At 44.9% G+C, this 21,901-nt stretch overlaps 1 protein-coding gene across 1 annotated transcript in view; it reads left to right on the top strand.

Moving 5' to 3' along the window:
• Positions 1-3,880: 3,880 nt before the first annotated feature.
• Positions 3,881-21,901, top strand: part of Stard13 (StAR related lipid transfer domain containing 13) — a 210,949-nt gene continuing 192,928 nt past the window's right edge. Inside the window, exon 1 of the mRNA XM_026778055.1 lies at positions 3,881-4,095. Coding sequence (XP_026633856.1) covers positions 3,972-4,095 — 124 coding nt within the window. The 5' untranslated portion in view covers positions 3,881-3,971. The remainder of the gene's footprint in view (positions 4,096-21,901) is intronic.

Below are 21,901 nucleotides of genomic sequence, written 5' to 3'. Positions count from 1 at the left end.
TGCATCAACATAATAAAACAAGCTGGTCGCTAAGCTAACTTTACTCAACCTTTATGAAATGGAAAGCCTGAAGAATGTCACAGGGTTGTCTGCAAACTGACGTCGCTGGCGTCTTCCTAATAACACTGACTCAATATCTGCCATTTGATAATGTTCATCCCCAAAAACACACAAGAAAGATATAGAAAGGGGGCTAAAGATGTAGCTCAGTTGGTGGAGTGTTTGTCTCGTATGCATAAGGTCCTGGGTTCAATGGCCAGCACTGTGTCAGCCAGGTAGGTGCTGCATATGTGTGACCTAGCACCCAGAAGGCACAGGGAGAAGGATCAAAAGTCAAGGTCATCTTCAGATACACAGTAAGTTCAAGGTCACCATGTACATAAGACTTTGTCTCAAAAACATAAAAACAGTGCAGGAAAGCAATTGGATTAAAAGCATCCAACTAGGGCTAACCCTCAGAGTGCTCAGTGGGATGAGAGCAATTACCCCCCAAATGGGATTCCCATTATTCTGAAATTTTGAGGCAAAAAAAGAAAACCTTAAACTAGACACGTTTACTAGAGGGATGGAGAGTCAGGGAAAGACTAACCTAAAGACTTGGGGGAGGGGATCAGCATGCTTGCTAGATTTCTCTGGAACTTCAGCTTCAGTTGGTTAGCACAGGAGACACAGATAAAAGATCAGATCTGGAGGGTGCAACCTGATAGATCCGTTAAGAAAGTTTGTAGCGTAAGACCCCAAAGGATAGCCAGACATTTGCTTTGCAGGTGTCAATTGAGCATGACTGTCAGGGGTTGTTCCGAGAGGGAGTAGGAGGATGCTCAGGTGAATGAGATGACAGGGTCACATTTTCCTGGACCATGAAAGAGGCTGATGGGTTAATTTTACTGGGGGCCAGATGAACTAAGGTGGAGGGACCCAGGAAAGATTTGGACCTGGACAATGATGTAATAATATGGTATTATGGTTGGCAGCATTGACTAAGTGCTTTCTACGTGACAAGTGACTTATGTCATTTCACCCACAACCCCATTCTCAACAGAGTTAATGTCAAGGGACAGTAACATGAGTCAATAGGACTCTGCCTACAACCACATCTTGAATTCATACATTTTATTTCTGTACCAACTTGAGCCTTGTGATTAGCCATGGGGGACCTTATATGAGAAGGTAGGGCCTACAGGAACACGACGAGGTCATGCCGGGAGGAATGGGATATTCAACATCCAATAGCTCGCATGCTCCCGAAAGGACAGCAACTGTTAGAATGACCAAGTCAGTGGTTAGAGGTGACATGGATGGAATGCTTTAGTGAGCTCAGGAGCAGACAAGAGTTCAGTGCTGATAAGGGAGACCCGCGTTCCAAAGAAACTGAGTTACTATTCTTTTCTATGGGTGCTGTTGTTGGGTTTGGGGGTTAAAGAAGGGTGGGATTTGGGGTTGCTGAGAAAGAGCAATGCAAGAAATAACAGAACCCACACATTTCCTGGGGCATAAGAAGGGGCAGAGAGCAGAGCACAGGGCGGGGACTGGGTCCTGAATGGGAAGAGTAACCTCTCTTCTTATGTGATGGGAGACAAGAGAGGAAGTGGGATGGTGGGCAGTGGGGGGATTTCTGCTCTCTAAGTAGGTGCCGGTTTATTTTCACGGACTTGCTACAGAGAGGAAGCTCTAAGAGAGACTAGGACTTGGAAACAGATCTGGTGGAGAATGAGTGTGGACCTGGGTAAAACTGAGCCACTCTGAGCTGTGGACTTTCTCCAGCTGCACTGGCAGCTGGCTCCTGCAGAGGGCTAGGCATGCAGTATGGCACAAGCTGCTCAGGCAGCACCTGTCTGAGCAGATCATCCAGCTTCTCTGCGACTGTCCCCAGCTCGCAAGTGTGCAGCAGCCAGAACTAGCCAAAACTGCACTGCCAGACCTGTCTTCGAATCCGTTGTTTAGGAAAAGCAGCATCAAATGCTTATTAGGATGAATAACAATTGAGGTCCAAACTTTTCGGAGCTTGCCGATGACTGAAATCACTCCCCTTTTTCTAATGCTGTTCTACTCTACTCTGTATTGTGATGTGTCGTACTGCCTCCCATTCACCGGGGATCCCTTAAAATCCTAACACACAGCTTCTCTGGCATGATAACTCTGTTGTTACATCTTATGGCAGGGATGTGTAAGATGGGCAGTTTTTTGCTCCTCTAAGCATACAACACAGAAGATGCAATCAGGGCATTTGGAACTAGAGCCAATTAGTCTGTAACTGGCTGCGTAAGTTCAAGTCCACTTCTAGCCCGGGTCTTATTGCATCATAACTGACAGTGCCAAAGGTTTTACCAAGGCCATGCAAAAAACGCTCCTCAATGCGTTCTAGCTGTTCTGAGATGTGGTTCAGCTGACAACAAAGTTTGGTGATCACAACTGTCTTTGCAATGGTCCGTCTCCCGGTTTCTCTAGGACAGTATAAACTGACGGAAGGCATTCTTACTGAGCATGTAGACCCCAGTAGAGGGTATGTGGGTAGCTCTAATTTCCATCCTAAGTCATTAGTCATTTATAAAACAGTAGAATCGGACCATTTCCTTGAATTTTTAAACATCACATGGGGCATCTAAAGCAAAGAAAAAAAAAAGCCACTGTCAATCAGGCAGAAAGACATTTAAGAAGAAACTAACAATTGCAAGAATCCAGGCGTTCTCTGGCAAGGTGTGGTGGTGGGCACAGTAGTTCGGCTGCTAGGCAGGGTGAGGTGGGACCGCTGGGAATATAAGGGGCATTCATGGTGCAAGCTTCAGGCCAACCTGCGCTACGTGTGAGACCCTCTCAAAAACAAGCAAAATTAGAAATTCTCTTTTGAAATACTTTGGGTTACACCAAATTTTATGTGTGAGGCAATGATCATGTTATTGTATTACATCAAACAGTGTCCTGACTTCTCTGACACCCTTAAAACACTTTGCAAATAAAGCCTTGTAAATTGCTAGACACCCCCTGAGGGATAGGGGCTGAGATAATCTGGTTCTTGTCTTTGATTTTATTTGTTGGTTTGTTTGTGGTTGTCTTCTTCTGAAATAGAATCTCACTCTACAGCCCAGGCTGGCCTCACTCACTCCAGGGAATTCTCCTGCCTCTGCCCCCTAAATGTCGGAATTACAGATGTGAGCCATGGGCTGGCTTGTCTTTGCCTTCTTGAATGAAAAGTTTGAAGCCCAGGAAACTTGGCCATTCGTCACCTCATGAAGTGAAGACGTGATCGTTTTCTTAAAAACCATGATCCAGCTGTTTAAATCAAGACCATGGTGCATTTGTTTAAAAGCAGCACAATCCAATCCATTCACATTCACTTCCGTTCAGGAATCAGTTTTAATTTCTGTTATGTATACTGCATACTTTTGATAAGGAAACCGAAGGTCATTTCCCATTTTCCTCCTTAGAATTCCTATTTCCTCCTTAGAATTCTGCATACAGATATGTTGACTCCCTCAGGTCCACTTCACTGTCAACTGTAGATAGATTGTACTTTGAAAATTATTTCATGTTGATGGAACCAGGAAGGTACAGCATAACTCAAAAACACGGTGTAGGAACCCAGAAGGTCAGCCTGGCTGAGTGGTCTAAATCCGGAACTCTTGAGAGTCTTGGGCACTAGCTGCTGAAATATCAGAGCTCTGGTGTCGGAGTGGGGATGGGGAGCGATGGAGAGAACCAGGAAATAGGAGGGCTATAGCACAGCCCCTAACTTTGGGGTGAGATGGAAAGACCTGGGGCGGGCTGTCAGGCTGGGCGAGGGTGCAGGGAGGAGCCGGGGAGGGAGGGAAGGAGAGAGGGAGGACGCAGCGGGAGAAGGGAGAGGGGCTGGTGGAGGAGCGCAGAGGCCGCCTTGCAGGGCGCCAGGCGGGCGCACTGGGTCCCGCGTGGCCGAGCGTCCCCGCGCCCGAAGCGGCGGCCAGGCTGCCCCGCGCTATGAGGACATATCTAAGATGAGCAGCCCACGCGGAGCAGTCCACGCTCCGCTCCGGAGGTCGCTGAGCGAGCAGCTGCGGGACTCCACCGCCAGAGCCTGGGATCTGCTGTGGAGGAACGTTCGCGAGAGTCGGCTGGCAGGTCAGTGTCTCGGGGCCCTGGGTGCGGGTTCCAGCATGGTGCCTGACAGCTGAGCTGCGCGCGGACCGCAGGGTCCTCCGTCACTGGGGCGCAAAGGTAAAGCCGGTGACTGCGTCCCAGATTGGCGTTTCCACGTGGCTCATCCTCTGAGCGCTGGCGAGGGCAGCGCGATCCTGTAAGAGCTTACCATAGTGGCGGAGACCAGAAGTTTGGAGGGAAACAGGTGAACAGTTAATTGGTGAAAGCAAACAGCTGCCCACCACCCTGGTGCCGCTGGCATCCGATGTGGCCATTCTGGGAGCTGCCAGTGAAAGATTTAGGAATCCATTTCCCCCCGGATTGAAGGAGAGGCTGTGGTTATTCCTAGCCAAGAGGTTTTAAGAACTTTTGCTTAGGTCGAAAGGGGTCCCCCTTCTTCACCGACACCCAGCTTGTACGTTGTGTTGTCAAGTGTTTCTCAGCGCTGCAGGAACCACCATCTCCTGGTGGGACCACAAGCACAGTGAGTGTTCTGGGTTCTCCATGCCTGCAGTCACTGCTTTGCATATGCGCAGGAGGACAAGCCGCCCTCTCCACCAGGTTCAAGGGTAGTGCAATGGTAATGCCTGGCCGAAGCTTCTGGAAGATGCTTCGGTATTTATGGGAAGTGTGATTGATGGGAATGCTTCTGAGATGATCTTGACTTGTCTTCAGACCTTGTCTTGTTCAGAAGTAGGCATTTGTTGGTGTGGAAGAGAATTCTAGAAAGGAAGGTATAAAGCTTGGCAGAAGAAAAGGATGCCACAGGTGAAATAACCTTGACCTTTGGACTCCCCATTTCTCCTATTTAACCTGCAGAACAAGCCCCCCCCCCCCATCAGCCTGACAGCATTCTGGATTCAGACACCCCAGCCCAGGTCACTTTGATCAGAATGTGCCCTTATCAAACTAACTCAGAAGAAGGCATTGTGAATGATTCTGACACTCAGTGTAGTAAGCAATACATGTTTACCCATATTTTCTTTTCAGCATGGTGGCTCCGTTTAGTAGGCACCCAACAAATAAACAGACTTTTCTACCTGGACCCAGAAACAAATTGGGTCACTCAGTAGTTTTGGCTGTTGACTTTTAAAGACCTGTAAGCACATGGTAGACCCTGGAGAGTAACAGTTAATAACCCACCCCATCCGACCCTCCTGTGCCTTGCTTTCCTATTACGTTAGGTCGTATTGTGTTAGATTGTATCATCTCTGGGATGGATCCTGTCAGGAACCTTCTGTGGACCAGTGAGTTTGCTGCTTCTTAACTCCGGAATTCTTACTGCAAAGGACTCTTTGATAGCGTCTGTTGTTTAATTCTGTGGAGTTGGTTATGTCAGTGCATCCTCAGGAAGCAAGAAGGCTCTCCAGGATGGTTGCCAAGACTGTGCTAGGTTTTTAGTGCTGAGACCAAAGGTGACTGTAACCTCTCCTCCAAACAGAGTTTGGAAGAAATACAGTTCTGTAAAGGCTTCAAAGACTATGTTCAGGGGCGTCTTAGACATTACTGTTAAGGCAGTGGCAGCAGGGGCTAAAAACTGTAGGTAAAAAATAAACATATTTTAAGACCACAAATATGAAGTTAGATATGAAGGCTAGATGCAGCTTCAGAATGTTGAGCTTAAGAGTTCAATCAGAGGAACTCAATTAATTTTTGAAATAGTGGTATGAGGTTTTAAAATATTTAATCAGAATATTAATAACTGCCTCCCGATAATCTTCTCACCACCCTGCTAACAGCAAATGCCAGGAGGTTATTCGACTAGGACCAGACAATTCTCTGTAAAGTGGACTTCAGTTTCTGCTTCTCTAAGCTGCTGGGCTGCATGCCACAAAACCAAGCCAACCCCATGGAGGAGCTTTTAGATGCAAATTGCTTTTCTTGCTAAAGTAGCTAAAATATGGAACTTTGGCCACCAGACACTGAAATGCTTAAGTTATTAATGTTGGCATCACTTCCAGCGGAAAGTGCTCTCTGTTGGTGAAAGTCATCTTTATAAGACTCAGGTCACAGTATCAGACACCTGACCATGTCCCCAGAGAACATGTGCTCTGAGAGGCAACCTGTCTTGTTTGTTTGGGGTTTTATTTTGTTTCCTTTATTTTCTTTTCCTATCAAATAAAAGCTCTGTGCCTGCTTGTCTTCAGCTTGTTAGGCTTCTCCCCTTGAGCCTAGTGGACTGACCAGGGCTGAGAGTACTGTTGAGCACACTTGTGTTGGCTAGCCAGAGTGCCCTGAACGCACTGAATATAAGAAAACCCATGTTCTAACATTGCAGTCTTCATGAAAAGTTGTCCCCTCAACTCAACAGAAAAGCAAAAAAGAAATACAACTGAATGAAAAGACAAAGTGAAAGTGGCACGTGACTGCTCCTAGGGGTTGAGGTTTTCATTATGGATGTAAGGGAGAACACAGGCAGAGGCATCTGGAAGAGTCCAGAGTGGGCATGACCAGCCAGCTGAACAGGGCCATGTGGGGAGAGGAGAGAGGGGAGAGTCAGAAGCCAAGATACCAGGAGACCAAGGGAAAAAAGAACCCATGCTACCCAAAATGCCTGGGTTTCCTAGCAGTCAGAGAAGCTAGGGGAAGGGAAACCCAGCCAGTCCCTGGGCTGGGGTTTAGGGCAGAGGATGGGATGTGCCAGCCAGGAAGACCCTGTCACAGGTAGGGACTGAAGGATGCTGGGAGAACCTGGTGGCCAGAGTCCGCTTTGATATGTTAATAGCACCTTCACCATTTGTCCTGAGTTTGAGCTAACACACTAAGCGTGCGTGTAGCAAAGTCTGTGGATTTCCTTGCCGTGTGAGCATCCATAATGAGAAAAACACATAGGTCGCAATGACAAAATGAGACAAGTAATGAAAGACCAGAAAGTTCCTGTCAAAGCGACAGCAGGCACCCTCCTGGGGCTCTCCGGTTCTGTGGGCACTAACAGCTGAATGAGCTCCCTCTAGACAGGTGAGTTTACCAGAGTGTGCTTGTCTCCCCCAGGATTCTAATTCCCATGGGCCAGCAAGAGTTTTCCTCATCTATTCCACACTAATGGCAGCAATTGTTTATTTCCCAGAGGACAAAGCTGGTTTATTCAAATTCAGGTCATCAGATGCTAGAGGACATGCTGCCTATGTCCACGTCCTGAGCTTTGAGAAAATACAGACTGGTTGAGATATTCTGTTACCACAGTGGGTCTTAAAAACCATAACAAAAGAACCTGAAAATCTGCTTCTTCTGTCCTGGGCTGGCAAGGAAAACCCTCTGCATCTAACCAAGCTCGTCTCCAAATCATTCCACTGCGATGGTTAGCCTGTGAGCTTATGGAGGTTTGAGACAAATCAATAGTCAGACATCTTGCTTGTTGTAGCCTGTAGGCGTTCACCCCACCCATCGTGGGAGCAAGGGCAGTCAGTTGTAAACTCCAAATGAACTACCATTTCTTCCAGGTAGGTGAGTGACAGGCCCTTCAGCTCATCCAGTTCTCCAGTCAGCCGCTGCCAGTGACAATTCTGTGCCTACAAGGTCATTAAATTCTTTTAGCCAAAGCACACCCTGTGCGCTCTGGTGTTCTTCAGCACTTTGAGCTACTTTTCAAATGTTGATGACTGAGGAAGATCCCAAGGACTTCTGAAAGGCTTCCTTCTCCTTCATACTGGAAGTCCAGCAGTGTTTGATTCCCTTAGACTCGCATAACAATATTTAGGTAATGTGTATGCTAATTGATACCATGTCTTTTGTTCTTTCTTTTTTTTCAATAGTCTTCTGCTAAATTATTTCTCTGAGACCCAGGAAGTTAAACCGTCACCAAGAATATACTAACCTAAAACCCTGAAAAGTTTCAGTTGCTTTAGGAACGATAGTTCCACCAAGTCCCCTCGGGTTCCTGTTAAGACAGGTCCCTCAATTCTCAAAGTCAAGAGTGGTGTTCTGTCTCACGATGTAAACACAGATTGGGATTTCAATGCCAAGCAGGATGTAGAATAAAGCATGGTCCATTAAATGTTCCTTATTAAAATCTAACTGTGTGCCATGACATCACAAGGACTGGATGGCCCTAGCAGATCCTTCTCATGTGTCTGCTATCTTTTCTTACTATCACTTCAGCGTGAAGACTGGCTGTGCTGCTCCCACAGGGGTTTGTCATTGCTGCTCCTGCAGGGACAGCACTGAAATGTGCTTGATATTTACAGTAACAAAAACGTCTAAGTCAAATGACAAAATCTAAGAGGGCCTATCACTTGTATCAGCGTTCTCGACCTTCACTAACCTCAGGTTCACCTCAGCCTTTCAGAGTGCCAGGAACCAAGCTCCTCCCTGACACCCTCACTCCTTCAGATGTCCTGCAGTGTGCAGCTGGGGGAGGGGGAAGAACCGATTTACATTAAATTCCCTGTCATACTCATGAAATGTGGAGCCCAATACAGGACTATTCAAAATGAGCAGACCTAACCTAAAACTCAAAATCTGAATTGCTCCAAATTCTGATTTAAAAAAAAAAAACAACAAGGTGACAGGAGGCCACAGGTGGAACATGCCACTCTGTTCGCACAGATGCACCATGGTCATATGTGTGTACTGCCCATCTTTCTCTGCACCCTTAGGGATGGAAGATTCTGGTGCCCTCTCGTCTGTGATATACAGACTTTTATCCATCGTGAAATTATTAAACATATTGCAAAAGTTCTATTATGTGTATGCAATATATATGAAGCATGAATAAATTTTGTTTAGACTCGAGTCCCATCCCTAAGACATCTCACAGTGTATATGTGCATATATTTCAAAATCTGAAAGAAAAAAAAAAACACCAAATAAACAAAGACCCCAAACACTGCGGGTCCTGAGCATTTTGTGTGAGAGATACTCAAACTCAATTGTGAGTACCTAAGCAAAGTGGGGTGAGAGGGAGTTTATCTTTTGAAGGGCAAGAACAAAACAAAACAAACAGAAAGTCAGCAGGGCCTGGAAAATAATGAAAAAGATGGAAAAACAAGTCAGTGAGAGAAAATGATGGCAGACACACGGCCAGGATGGCGTTAAAGGCTTAGGTAGGCTTGCTACCAGGGAAAGACTTTTAGCTTTGAGTCTAAATGAAAGAGAAAGGGGTAAGACCAAACAAGTTGCCACCAACAATGGCGCAGCCGAGGTCCAAACTAGGCTTGAATGAGGGTAATGGTGGTGGAAATGGATGGATGGATGGAAGTAGGTGACAGAAAGGGGCACCTGTGGGGTGCCATGATGTGGAGACAACACCTGGACCAGCTTGTTGTTGGAGACTTGAGGGTTGGGTGAGAACAGGTAATAGAGGAAGCCGCTGTTGGCTGAGACGGACCACGGTGGGTCTGTGTGGAGGGAAGGAAAATGAAGAGCTCTCTGTCATGTGCGGCCTATTATGGAGTAGTCAAAAAGTCAAAGAGCTGGGTTCCAAACACAGCTCTGAGATGAAAAGCAGAGCTAAAGAAGTAGGGGTTAGAGTTGTCAACATCTAACTACTCCATAAAACTGTGGACGGGGTGGGGTTGCTTAGGAAGAGAATATACATAAGGTGTGTCTTGTGGAATATTACTTTAACTAGCAAATGTGTGTTACGTTTGTTTATGCTGGGGAATATCATTTTGTGTAAAGATGTGTTACATTTGTTTGTTCTGTGTTTGTTTAATTATGTAAAGATGTGTTACATTTGTTTCATCTTGCCTTCCTAAGGTGCCTGATTGGTCTAATGGAAACCTGAATGGCCAATAGCTAGGCAGGAGAGAAGCAGGCAGGGCTGACAAGCTGAGAGAATAGGTGGGAGGAGAAATCTAGGCTGGAGAGAGAAGGAGGGAAAAAGAGAGGGACACACCCAGGGCCAGAAGTCAGGCAGCCTCCAGCCAGACTTGGGAAGAAAAGAAAGGTAAGCCGGGCGGTGGTGGCGCACGCCTGTAATCCCAGCACTCGGGAGGCAGAGGCAGGCAGATCTCTGTGAGTTCGAGGCCAGCCTGGTCTACAAAGGGGAGTTCCAGGACAGGCTCCAAAGCTACAGAGAAACCCTGCCTCGAAAAACCAAAAAAAAAAAAAAAAAAAAAAAGAAAGGTAAAAAGCCTCAGGGCAAAACACAGATAAACAGGTTTAGTTATAGAGCTAGCAAGGAACAAGCATAGCTAAGATGGGGCATTCATAACTAATATTAGGTCTCTGTGTCATGATTTGGGAGCTGGTTGATAGTCCAAAAGAAAAAGCCTGCTACAGGGAGAGAATGTTCTAGGACTTTCCTTATTTAGAACAGAACAGCTAGACTTGAATATACATGAGCTGTACGTTCTTAGGGGCACTGGATCATTAGCAATATTGTCCCAAACTCTTCATTCCTCAGCAAGATATTCATGCTATATTGAATACTCCTTTATGAGAGACATACTCATTTGGCACTAAAATTGTTGATAAATTTAATAATAATAATAAATTCTTTATTAATAAAGTGCCTTTTAATTTCAAGTTCATATTATATAATAAAAATAAAAATTTAATCAATATTTTAAAGAATATCATGAGAATACATTTTCAAGGTCACCTTCACCCTACACTTACAAAAAGAAAAACATGGGAATTCAATAACAAGTGATCTTAGCGTAGTGTCGGTTGTGGTTACTGCAACTTGTTGGGTTCCTATATAAAACAGGTAGGAGTTGTCGGCTGGATAGGAACAGTCTAATCCAGCAAAAGTCCAGGAGGGAAGCTTTCCTGCGTTGACTTTCTCAGTACCGCATCCAGTAACGGACATCATCCGTTATACTTTACCCACAAATATGTTGGCTGAGATGAAATTTCTCAAAGGAAAACAGGTTGCCACCAGCCTACGGCTTATTGTTTGCAAGGAGCTTAGCTTAAACTTGGGCTAGCCTGATCGCAAAGCTGAGGCTAGCCCTTAGGGAACAGAGTTCTCCTGCAGCTGACACAGAGGAAAGACCATGTTAATTGTGTGGTTCCCCTGAAGAAGAAACAGGGCCCAGCTAACTGTCTGAGGTTCCTCTAGAAGACCATCCGACATGCCCTGTGGTGCGCACATGTGTCAGCTGCCCACAATCATGAAGCCTTTTTGCATTTTTAGGTCAAACACAGAGCTTATAAAGAAAAAAAAAAAAAGCCTGGTGACCTTGCGGTGTTCTGGGGATTCAGCCATGAGGATATTTCTCTATATGCCCTTGTGCAAGTTTATGATATTACAAAGTGAAAATAAAAGCGGTTGGGAAAGTGTCAACAGTCTCGAGGCTGATTCAGTCAGTGAAGCTGAAGGGCAAATATTTGGCGTCACTTTTGCAGTCTGTCAATAAGTATTGAGCCACGAAGTAACATCCTCGTCAAAGCCTGTGGGGACAGACTTACAGGATATGAACCCCATTCTATGGTTGTCTCCTGGCAAAGCGCATCAATTTTGTCATGCTGCTCAAATCACTTACCCCAAGTTTTTGGCCCAAAACGGAGTGAGCATCCAGAAACTGCGAAGGACAAGTACAAACCACGTGGCAACTGCACAGTATCTTTACACTGTGCTAAACTGGCCCAGGCTTTCAGGCCAGATCTTCCCTTGGTCACATCTTCAGCCATGACAAAGAAACTTGAGAACAGCATGGCCCCGTGCTGCAATTATTTTTCATAGTAGACTATATTATTTATATTACATCATAGCATATGGGACTTTCTGAACGTTCCTTTCTCTTTCTACATGACATTAAATGAATAAGCACACCTAGAGCAGTGGGTCTCACCTGGAAGTCGCCACCCCTTGCTGATCTTCCCGGGGGTCGCTGAAAACCACTGGGAACACGGGTGTTTGCATTATGATTCAGAGCAGTAGCAAAGTTACAGTTATGAGGTAGCAAAGAAAATAATTTTATGATTGGGGGTCACCACAATATGAGGAACTGAATTGAATGGTCACAACATTAGGAAGGTTGAGAGCCAATGAACTCAAAGACCCCAAAAGAAACAAGCACCTTTACTAACAGTGTTATTACATTGGAAAGTCATGATATGGCTCAGCCTCCCTCTAGAAAAAGTCAAAACATTTCGGATGCCTTGAAAATGTTTTTTTTTTATTAAAATTCTGTTTTCTCTATTAGAACAACCTCAAAATACAGATCTCCCCTGGAAAATGTAGCAAGACTAAGTTATACTATTATCCCTTCACTCGGACGTATGGGTCACCATAATAACACCATGATGAAGGGGTGATAATGCTCCCCCCGCCCTTCCCGGATATGGAGGATGCCTTTGGAAACACTGACAGACATGGCACAGTCCTAGCCAGAGAGTTGTTATCTCTTGGTCGGAGGCAGGAAAACGTTGCTTAGGCACTAGAAAGTGAGGAGTGGAGTGAAGACGCTTTCAAAGGGGAGCATCGGAATATTCCAAGTAGGTCTTACAGGCTGCCTCATTCTTTCTGAAAGGAAAAAGAGAGGGAGGCTTCCTTGTAGTCGGCTTTTCTGCAGTCTTTCAGCTCACAAATAATGACACTGAGAATGGCTATTAATTATGAAGGCCCGGCCTTAGCTTAGGCTTGTCCTGCCTGCTCTTAGAACTTAAGTTAACCTGTTTGTTTTAATCCACGATCTGTGGCGTGGCCTGTTGCCTCATCTCTCAGTACTGCTCATGCTGCTTTCTCTAAGGCTGGCTGGCAACTCTGCCTTCCTCTTCACAGAGCCCTCTCTGTCCCCAGAAGTTCCACCCAACCTCCTCCTGCCTAGCTTTTGGCCATTCAGCTCTTTATTAAACCAGTCACAATGACACATCTTCACACAGTGTGAAGGGCCATTCCGTAACATTTCCATAGCTCTTAAATCGAAAGCCATAGCGATGTGAGACTCTGACTCTTAGAACTCTCCACAGCAGAATCGTAGATATGGAAGAGGGCTGGGAGCTGTTTGGGACATCTTCTGTAAACTCACAGCTGTACGGTGGGTAGTCAACATGAGAAACCAGCGCTCTTCAGTTCTGAGAGGAGAGCAATGTTTGTCATTGCTGTGACTACAGTACTGAACGCAGTGATGGCTTGGTGTCCCCAGTGTGTGTGTTCTTGGACTCTTGACTCATAAAACCACATAACTCAGAGGTACTGGTGTGTGATGGAAGACCATGTGCACGCCACCATGATCTAGCAGCTGGTGGGATTAAGACCTACCTGAGTTTGTATCTTAACTTTGCTGCAGGTTTAGCGTCCAAATTTACCTCGGTGTCTTGTTTCCTTGTGTTCAAAAGGGTGGCCAAGCATAGTACATACTTCTATGCTGTTATGAGAACTGGATGAGTTTTCTACAAAAAAAAGTCAGTTCATATCTGCCTCCAGTAAACACTACATAAGCGTTAATTTAGGAAAGATTTATCTGAGGTATGACACGCCGGATACATGAGATAAGAGGATCCTTTTAGCCCTAACTGGAAACCACCTATTCCTTTCAATTCTGGATTCATCTTCTTGTCCCTATATGTTTGGACCCCACTAGGAGTTTCAAAGGGTTAGGATCTTAGCCTTGTTTTCCTTATTCTGACAGAGATGCAAGCAGTCAAATGCTGAACATATTGTTAGCATGGATGGCAGCATCATAATCAAATCCATTTATATTTTAAGGTGTTTATTGATTATGCTAAAATTATATGATTTCTTCGTAAAAAATTACCATCAACTTTGGAATCATGCAGCCAAGAGTCATTCGCGCACCCTTAGCCTAACTGGAATTTGATGAAAATGTGATGAAAATGAGAGAGATGATGAACTAGCTAATCTCTGGGATTGCATTTAGCTCTTCAATGAAGCCATATAACTAGACTGAAGAATTAAGTAAACATCACAGAGTTAAGTCCCCCTTCTGTAGGAATTCTGTGGGGTGGTCCAGTGGATGAAGGAGGGAGGAGCCCTAGAGGGCGTCCATGACCATCTCCCCATGCAGTTTTTCTCTCAGCACACAGCAGAGCATCTCACAGTAGGTCCCTTCTAGAACTGGAACTACATCTGCCATCAACGGAGAGAAAGTGCCAGAGCCTTGAGCCTGCTAGCACTCCTAAAGTCTGTGCAACAAGCAGCGACAGAGCTCAGCGGGCCAAGGCACCTGATGCAAGGCTGAGAACCTGTGTTCAATCCCCAGAATCTACATGGTAGAAGGAGAGAACCCACTCCTGAAAATTATCCTCTGACTCCTACACGCATGAACCCATAGGCCCTGCACTGCAGTTATGCCGGGCTGCGTAGCTTTGGGGGCATGCCTCCTATACAGAAACCTGTAATCCCACCCATCCCTAACACACACACCAATCACCACTACTTGGGCCAGTGATCTGGTGTTAACCTTTAAAAACTTAAAATTAACTGAAGTCTCATTTTAATTTTGCATGGGGCCTTCTATGATGAACAGTCATGCGTGTGGTGGAAAACAGGCCCTTTCTGAATCAGGTTTTGCTTTGTAAGTTTGCCTTGTTTGTTCCGTTTTATTGTTTGATGAGTTGAACACCATCATGATGAAATGAGACACTATGTTGCCCTTGGTTTTCACAGTTATAAGGACTATAATTTATTACATACATTGAAGCAAATATTTTAATTTCTATTTTTAAAGTATGTGACTTAAAGTATGTAAGAAAATTGGGACAAGGCACCATACTTGTCATGCTACGCTTTTAGATGTGTGTTTTGCAACTTCTTAATTAAGCTGTTGCTTAATTAAATATTTGCTCATTTTACAATGCCCATAACAGATTAATTCATGAAGTCGCTTCTATTTAAACCATTCCCGCTATTTCCTGTGCAGCTTTCACCTGGGGTGCTCACCCAGCAAAGGAAATTAGCAGCAGTTATAAGCCTCTCATTTACCACCAGGGTTTTCTGGACCCTCTGCCAACACTTCATTTTGTCGTAATACCCATCAGTCTGGAAGGAGTGTCAGTGCTGGTAGAGTCTCGTCTCCCTCGTGGCATAGGTCAGATCTTCCTTTGCCAGCAGCAACTCTACCTGGAATTACTTGTCTGCCTATCTAGAAAATGCAATTATTTCTAGTCACTTAAGAAAAGCACATGGGCCTGGAGAGATGGCTCAATGGTTAAGAGCACCGCTGCTCTTGCAGAGGACCTGGGTTCAGCTCCCAGCACCCACTTGGTGACTCCTAGACTCCTAGCTATCTGTAACTCCATTTCCAGGGTATCTGATGCCCTCTTTGACATTTCCTGACATCTTCAGGCACATGGTAAGTGTATATACATGCAGGCAAAACACACATGTACATGAAATAATAAAATAAACACATCTTTTAAAAATAAGAGCATTTCCTTTTTTCTTGCCCAGAACCATTCAAGATCATATTTAAATGCCTCTGAATAGTCACACGACTAAGTGGGCAGATCTAACCAGCCGACTGTAGACATTGCCAGAGAGCTGACCTGCCTAGCAACAGTATTCTCACCGTCAGGTGAATGGGCACAGCGTGATGATCTGTGAAGAGAAGCTAGCGCCAGTGGCTTTGTGTATCTAGTTCTGATCAGAAGGGAAATATGAGGTGCGTGGCTGTTTCACAGGAAACCTTTAACGAGTTTTATTCTCCAGATGAGGGACACTAAGTCTGTAGTGAATCAGACAGTCATAGCACCGTCGTCAGAACTGGGGATGTAAACCACTGGACTGCAGTTGGAAGGGCTCCTGGATTAACGCTTGATCTAATGACTTACTTTCATGGCTGTATCTGTCTCTAGGATCACGCTGTTCCAAGAGACATGCCAGCTGCCCTAGCTTTGTACCAGGGATATAGAAGCTATGCATTGTGTTTCCAACCAGGGTAAACATTGATGATGTTCTTCTATTAGCAATAGCTACCTTGCGGTGTGCCCTATTGAGTGCCAGCCACTATGCTAAATACTTCCCTTCTCTTCTTATTTAATGCCAAGACTCCTGGTAGGAACCAGCAGGGCAACTGTTAACACACACAGAATTTTACAGCCTTCTTAAAAAAAAATGTTTCTTCACACACAGACTAATGACGTAGACAGAGGTATATTTCCTCTGAGAAAATGCAAACCCTAGGCATAGGCTCAGTGAATACAATCTTACCCTGGGCAGTTTCAGCCCCACGACATCCGTAAACACTCTGCCTGGGGTACGGCCGGACAGTTGCATGCTCTGCTGCCTTCCTCACTTCACAGTGGAGAAACCGAGGCCTGGAGAGGTCAGGTCACTTGGTCAACACTCACATTTGTGAGACTCAGAGGGTACAAAGTCCCAAACAGCACTGAGTCATGACATTGCATGGGTGTCCTAGGGACAAGGGTGGGACAGCTTCTGGAGCACAGCTGCTTCAAGACAGCCCAGAAGGTAACCGAGGGAGCCGTCCAGGGCACTCTGGCGTCTTTGGGTTTCTATAGTAACAATGACGATGATTCGTGATGACCCTGAACACTTGTATAGTGCTTTGCAGCTCCGTGTCTGCTCATTACTAGAACAGTGACTTAATATTAACAGGGTTTCACAAGCACAATGATCTTGATTACATTAATTACATAGTAGAAGAAAAGAAAAAGCATGTGACTCCCAAGGGTCCCATGGCCAGAGGATAGCAGAGGGAGTTTAAATTCAGGTTTCTACCCCATGTTTGCTCTTCTGGTCTTCCCCGCTGCGAGCATGGGCTCACTCTCTCCAGGTCTGTCAGTGCTGTTTTGTGAACTCAGAGCTCCCAAGTGGACAACACATCAGAGCTGCCAGGAGGGCTCCATGAAATCCAGGCTATGTCCTCACCAGATCTGTCATATGTTTGGGGGTGGAGGGGGTGCAAGGAGAAGAAGGTGATATGTGTTTTTTTTCCAGCAACTTTTCCCAATGATTTAACTGTCTCTTTGTATGTAGACTGCCTGGTGCTGTCCTCCCACTGGCAGTGACTGGAACGGTACAGCCATGATCATGGCCACCTCAGGTCCTATGCCTATGCTGTCTTCAAGATCTAATGATTGGCATCCCTTGTGCCTACCCAGATACCACCCAGTTTCTGATGGATTCACTAGTGTCTTCATACCAACGTTTGCTCCCCCTTCCTGAGGGTCACCTGCCTTCTTTTCTTGGGGCCTTTTGTGGAGTTAAAGGTTGGAAGGCCCGGCTCTAGGATATTCTAACACAATCCAGCTCAGTGCTTTCTGTTTGTCATCCTTTACCCTAGCTCCTTCTTTCTTGCTGTGATAAAATACTGACCAAAACCAACTTGGGGGAACAGCATGGGACTTCCGTGTCCTGATCACAGTCTGTCACTCGTGGATGTCGGGACAAGAGTTCAACACAGGATCCTGGAGGTAGAAACTGCCAAGGAGGAACACTGCTTACCAGTTTGTGCCCTGTTTGCTTTCTTTCACAACCCAGAACCGCTTGCCTAGTGGTGACACTGACACCAGGCACCCCCACCCATCACTTACCACAAAATGCCCCTTTAGACTTGCCTATATGCCAATTGAGGTTCCCTCATCCTAGATGACCTTCGCTGGAATAAAGATCAAAGTGTCATGTCCTTTTGCTGTCCATTCTGAAGAAGGAGGGGTATGACAACACTGCTAGAATGTGCAGATTTGGGTCCCCTTGGATGTCAACCCTCACCCTGGCCTCAGCTGCACATTTTACTCTGAATCTTACTGTCATGAGTTTGTTGTACAATAGGGACACTTTGTGTTTCCTTGTGATGTACATAGTCCTCGTGGAAAAATCACCCAATGGTCGAAGGGGTATAGTGATGCCTATGTACATGGCCTGCCAGCTTCTGAAAGGTCAGTTGATGAGCCCTTTACTGTTTCAAGGTGATTCCAGTCAAACAAACAAAAGTCTCATCCTTGTCTTTCCTCAAAGAACCACAAAGCATTAAGATTCACAGAAACTTTACAAAATTATCTTGACTGAGCCATTCATCAAGACCAGCCAACTGGCCCCGAGGAAAGTTAACCCCTTCCTGTCACCTATCTACAAATCCGACATTGCAGCCACATTCTGCGTCACACCAAGAGACTCTGGGGATTACAGGTGACCTTGTACTTGACCACTCATTTGTAAGCATAATGCTTACTTCCAAAGTTTATCTACTAGAGTACAGTGTCTTTGGGAGAAAGGTACCAGCCTAATGTCAGGAGTAAAGCCTTTGCAGCGATGCTAACTTTACAAGGGTCTGTTGGTAAACTTACTCTGATTCACTGATGGAGTAAAGGGAAGGTCGCTGGCTGAAGGGGATTCATGGCATTTTCTTCCTCCCTCCTAGATGCTGAATAGACCCCTGGTGACCCCAACCCCTGGCTTGCACAGATGCCACCCCCTAGTGTTTGGCATATTTTATGTCATACGTCAACTTTGTCGATTTATGCAAGATAACATTTCTTCATTTTCTAGCCTCACAGAATGCTATCAGAGCTTCTCATCTCATAGCTAAAGGAAACAAAGACTGCTGCTATTGTATGTGTTGTGCAACGCTATTCCCGTGGAGACACAAACAAATATCTACTTACTCTAGATAAGGAACCATTGCAGATCAAAGTGCTGATATCACTAAAGTCCTACTTGGTGGAATGAGTTTTACTGAGACTACTTACAGGAGTATGGGTGAGAAGTTACTTATCAGAGCATGCATGACTCAAAGACATCACCAAAGCCCACCCTCACATAAGTGATGGCCCATAAGATCTGGAGCAGTTCAATGGACTATATTTTCCAGGCATCTAGGGTTATGTGAGTCACATCCAAACAGCTGGTCTGGTCTCTGACTTCCAGGTAGCTTGGTTCCTTCAAGATTGTCTTTCGAAAGTCTTTACTACTTATATAAACTTAGGTGTGGAAGGGTTTAATAAATCTGTTCAGTTTCAGGGATTTCCTGAAGCTTTCGAGTTGTTTACTTCTCCAGAAAGAATGTTTCACCTTCCTTTAGAACATGTCTTTAGGAACTGTCCCTTGAAGATGGAAGGTTTTATCTTTGGAGGAAATTGTTATTCATCAGGTCTAGGTGAACAAAATGGACAAGCTGTAGTTGACATTTAATTAAACTGTAGCATGATAGTAAAAACCCAGAGAAAGATATTGGGGTTCAGGCTGAAGATCAGAAAAGCAAAGCAGCCAGCCACTAGAGAGACTTTTTACCTCTACCAAATCTTCAGACCAAAAGGGCAAGATCCTGTCTGCTCGAATCTACAGACTCCACACTCCCATGAGGTCCTGTCTCTTCCCCTTTATATTTCCCTCTCTGATCAACCATATTGCTCCTGTCTCCACCTCCCTAGTGCTGGGATTAAAGGTGTGTGATGCTCAAACACTGGGATTAAAGGTGTGAGCTACCACCACATGGATCTGTTTCTTGATTAATCTTGTGTAGCCCAGGGTAGCCTTGAACTCACAGAGATCCATCTGCCTCTGTCTCCTGAGTTCTGGGATTAAAGGTGGGTGCCACCACTCCCAGGCCTCTAGTAGCTTAGTTTTGCATTCTGATCCTCAGGCAAGCTTTACTTATTAAGATACAAATAAAATATCTCTACTTTAAACATCTCATTTATCTTCTAAGATGCAAGGGTTTCTTAAGGGCCATTTTCAAGTATGATAAAAAGTACTGGAGCAAACAGTATATAGTTTTAGATCCCCAAGCCTTAACTCTTTTTTCAGGATACACCAAAATTCTCACTCACTTAATCTGTTGGGCAAATACTTAACTATCACCTCGTAGGGAAGCATTGCCCCAGCGTTTGGTGACTTAGTGTTGAACACAGCAGACAAAATGAGTTCCTCTACATGGGATTCCATTTGATTGGTAGAGGCAGAAAATAATAAACACATTATTGTGAGTGTTAGAAATATCACAAAGGAAAAAAATGTCAAGGAACCGGAGACTGGAGAGTTGCTGCTGATTTGGGTCTAATGGTTGAGATCCCTAGTTCTGATAATCAGATTCCTGGTATCTTTGGCAGTTCGGGTGAATAAATATAACCATATACTGGGTATAAAGATGGGAAGACAATAGAAGCCAAGAGTGTAAACGAGAGACATTAGGGCCTTCTGAGAAATATCTTTATTTTATATCGCAGGTATACACAAAATGTTTAGTTGCTGCTTTTAAGGCCTAGGATTGGATGAAGGAGGAAGAAGATGGTGACTGAGACTCTGTTACCCCAACAGGAGAAATTCTTTTAGCCCATTCATTTGGAAACGTCTTAAGTAAAACTAAGCAATTTGTCTCTCAGATATCCAATTGAAATTTTCCCCCCAATAGTTGTGTTCAAAAGTAACTGAAATAATGAATGGTTACTCTAAGTCAGATTATCTGCCGTGCTTTGTATTGAGCATAAAAACATGTAAAAGACACCTGCTCTAATCCTCAAGGACAAGCATAGTGGTCAGGAAATGAGAAAGCCATTGAGGATGAAGTGGATTTGACCGAGGGGAGCCTTAAGATCGCACTCTGTGACAGAAGGAAAGGGTGCATGCAAAGACAGGCAAGCAGCTGCATCAGTAATCCTTCTATACTACAGAAACTCAAGGCGCAAGCAGGACAGTAAGCTGCGATGGGAGAGGGAGGCAAACCATGGGAGCCCACCGCAGATAACCTGCAATGTTTTAAGTAAATGTGGATCGTGGGTGATAGCCAGCTTACTGACTTTCTGATGGTGCAAAGGTGACACACCATCCATAGAAACCACTATACAAGGCTTGAATTTTGCTCTTTTCCTGAGCTGTATGGTCAAACCTGTCTTGGGCTGCTGAACAGCAGTCAGGACCTGGAGCTCCAGGCACACACCATTGTGGTTGTAGGAATATCCCATCCTTGACCCCAGATATCGTCAATGTTGTTGGGTTTTGTTTGTTTGCTTTGCATGTTGGTGCTTTGTGTTTTCCCATTCACCATTTCTTTGAAACAACCATCTCTGTGTGTGCACAAAATGGTCCCCACTTCGTTAGAAAACAGACTTTGTGGCAGATGACTGTGCCCAAGCATAAGCTGATGTAACGGTTCTCTGCACATTTAAGCTATCCTTGATATAAACATGATGTTTGGCAGGGTAGGTGTATTACATACATTTTTAACTTATGGTATTTTCAAATCCTGATAGGTCATTTTGACAGCCCTGTGATCTTGATAAGTCAAAGTGTATCTACATGTAAACATGAATTTTTTTACTCTGTCATAAGCATCACAAGTCTCTTAATTTTTTATAGCTATACTTTTAGAAAAATGTTTATGGGTTTTTTGCTTAAATGTATGTCTGTGTAACAAATGCATACCTAGTGCCTGAGGAGGCCAGAAAAGGGTATCAGTTCCTCTGAAACTGAAGTTACAGGTGGTTTTGAGCCACAATATAGGTGCTGGGAATTGAACTTGGGTCCTCTATAAAAGCAGCCAGTGCTCTTAACACTGGGCCACCTCTCTGGGCTCATATCAATACTTTTAAAATGACTTCATTCTGTAATTTTGTTCAAGAACAAATTTTGTTCAAGAACTAGTCTTTCAGAGATCAAGAACTGTTCGTTCATAGATCTACAAAGAGGTCATCCATGGCTGATGGAAACAGCTCTTGCTGAATTAGCATCCGCACAGGGTCTCCCAGGGATTCCCCACTCCCTATGCTCAGGTCCTCTTCACTGCAAACTTGGGTACAGGGGCTTGGATTTGCAGGTTTGCAGTGTCGTGTATTCACACCCTGTATTCAAGGTGAAGTGTCAGGTATTCACACCCTGTGCAGGTTTGAAGTGTCATGTGTTCACACCCTGTGCAGGTTTGAAGTGTCAGGTATTCACACCCTGTGTGGGTTTGAAGTGTCAGGTATTCACACCCTGTGT

Source organism: Microtus ochrogaster, unplaced genomic scaffold, assembly GCF_000317375.1.
Source record: "Microtus ochrogaster isolate Prairie Vole_2 unplaced genomic scaffold, MicOch1.0 UNK102, whole genome shotgun sequence".
Taxonomy (NCBI): Eukaryota; Metazoa; Chordata; class Mammalia; order Rodentia; family Cricetidae; genus Microtus; species Microtus ochrogaster.
The sequence above is the reverse complement of the archived record's forward strand: the minus strand, read 5'-3'. Positions and strand labels throughout refer to the sequence as shown.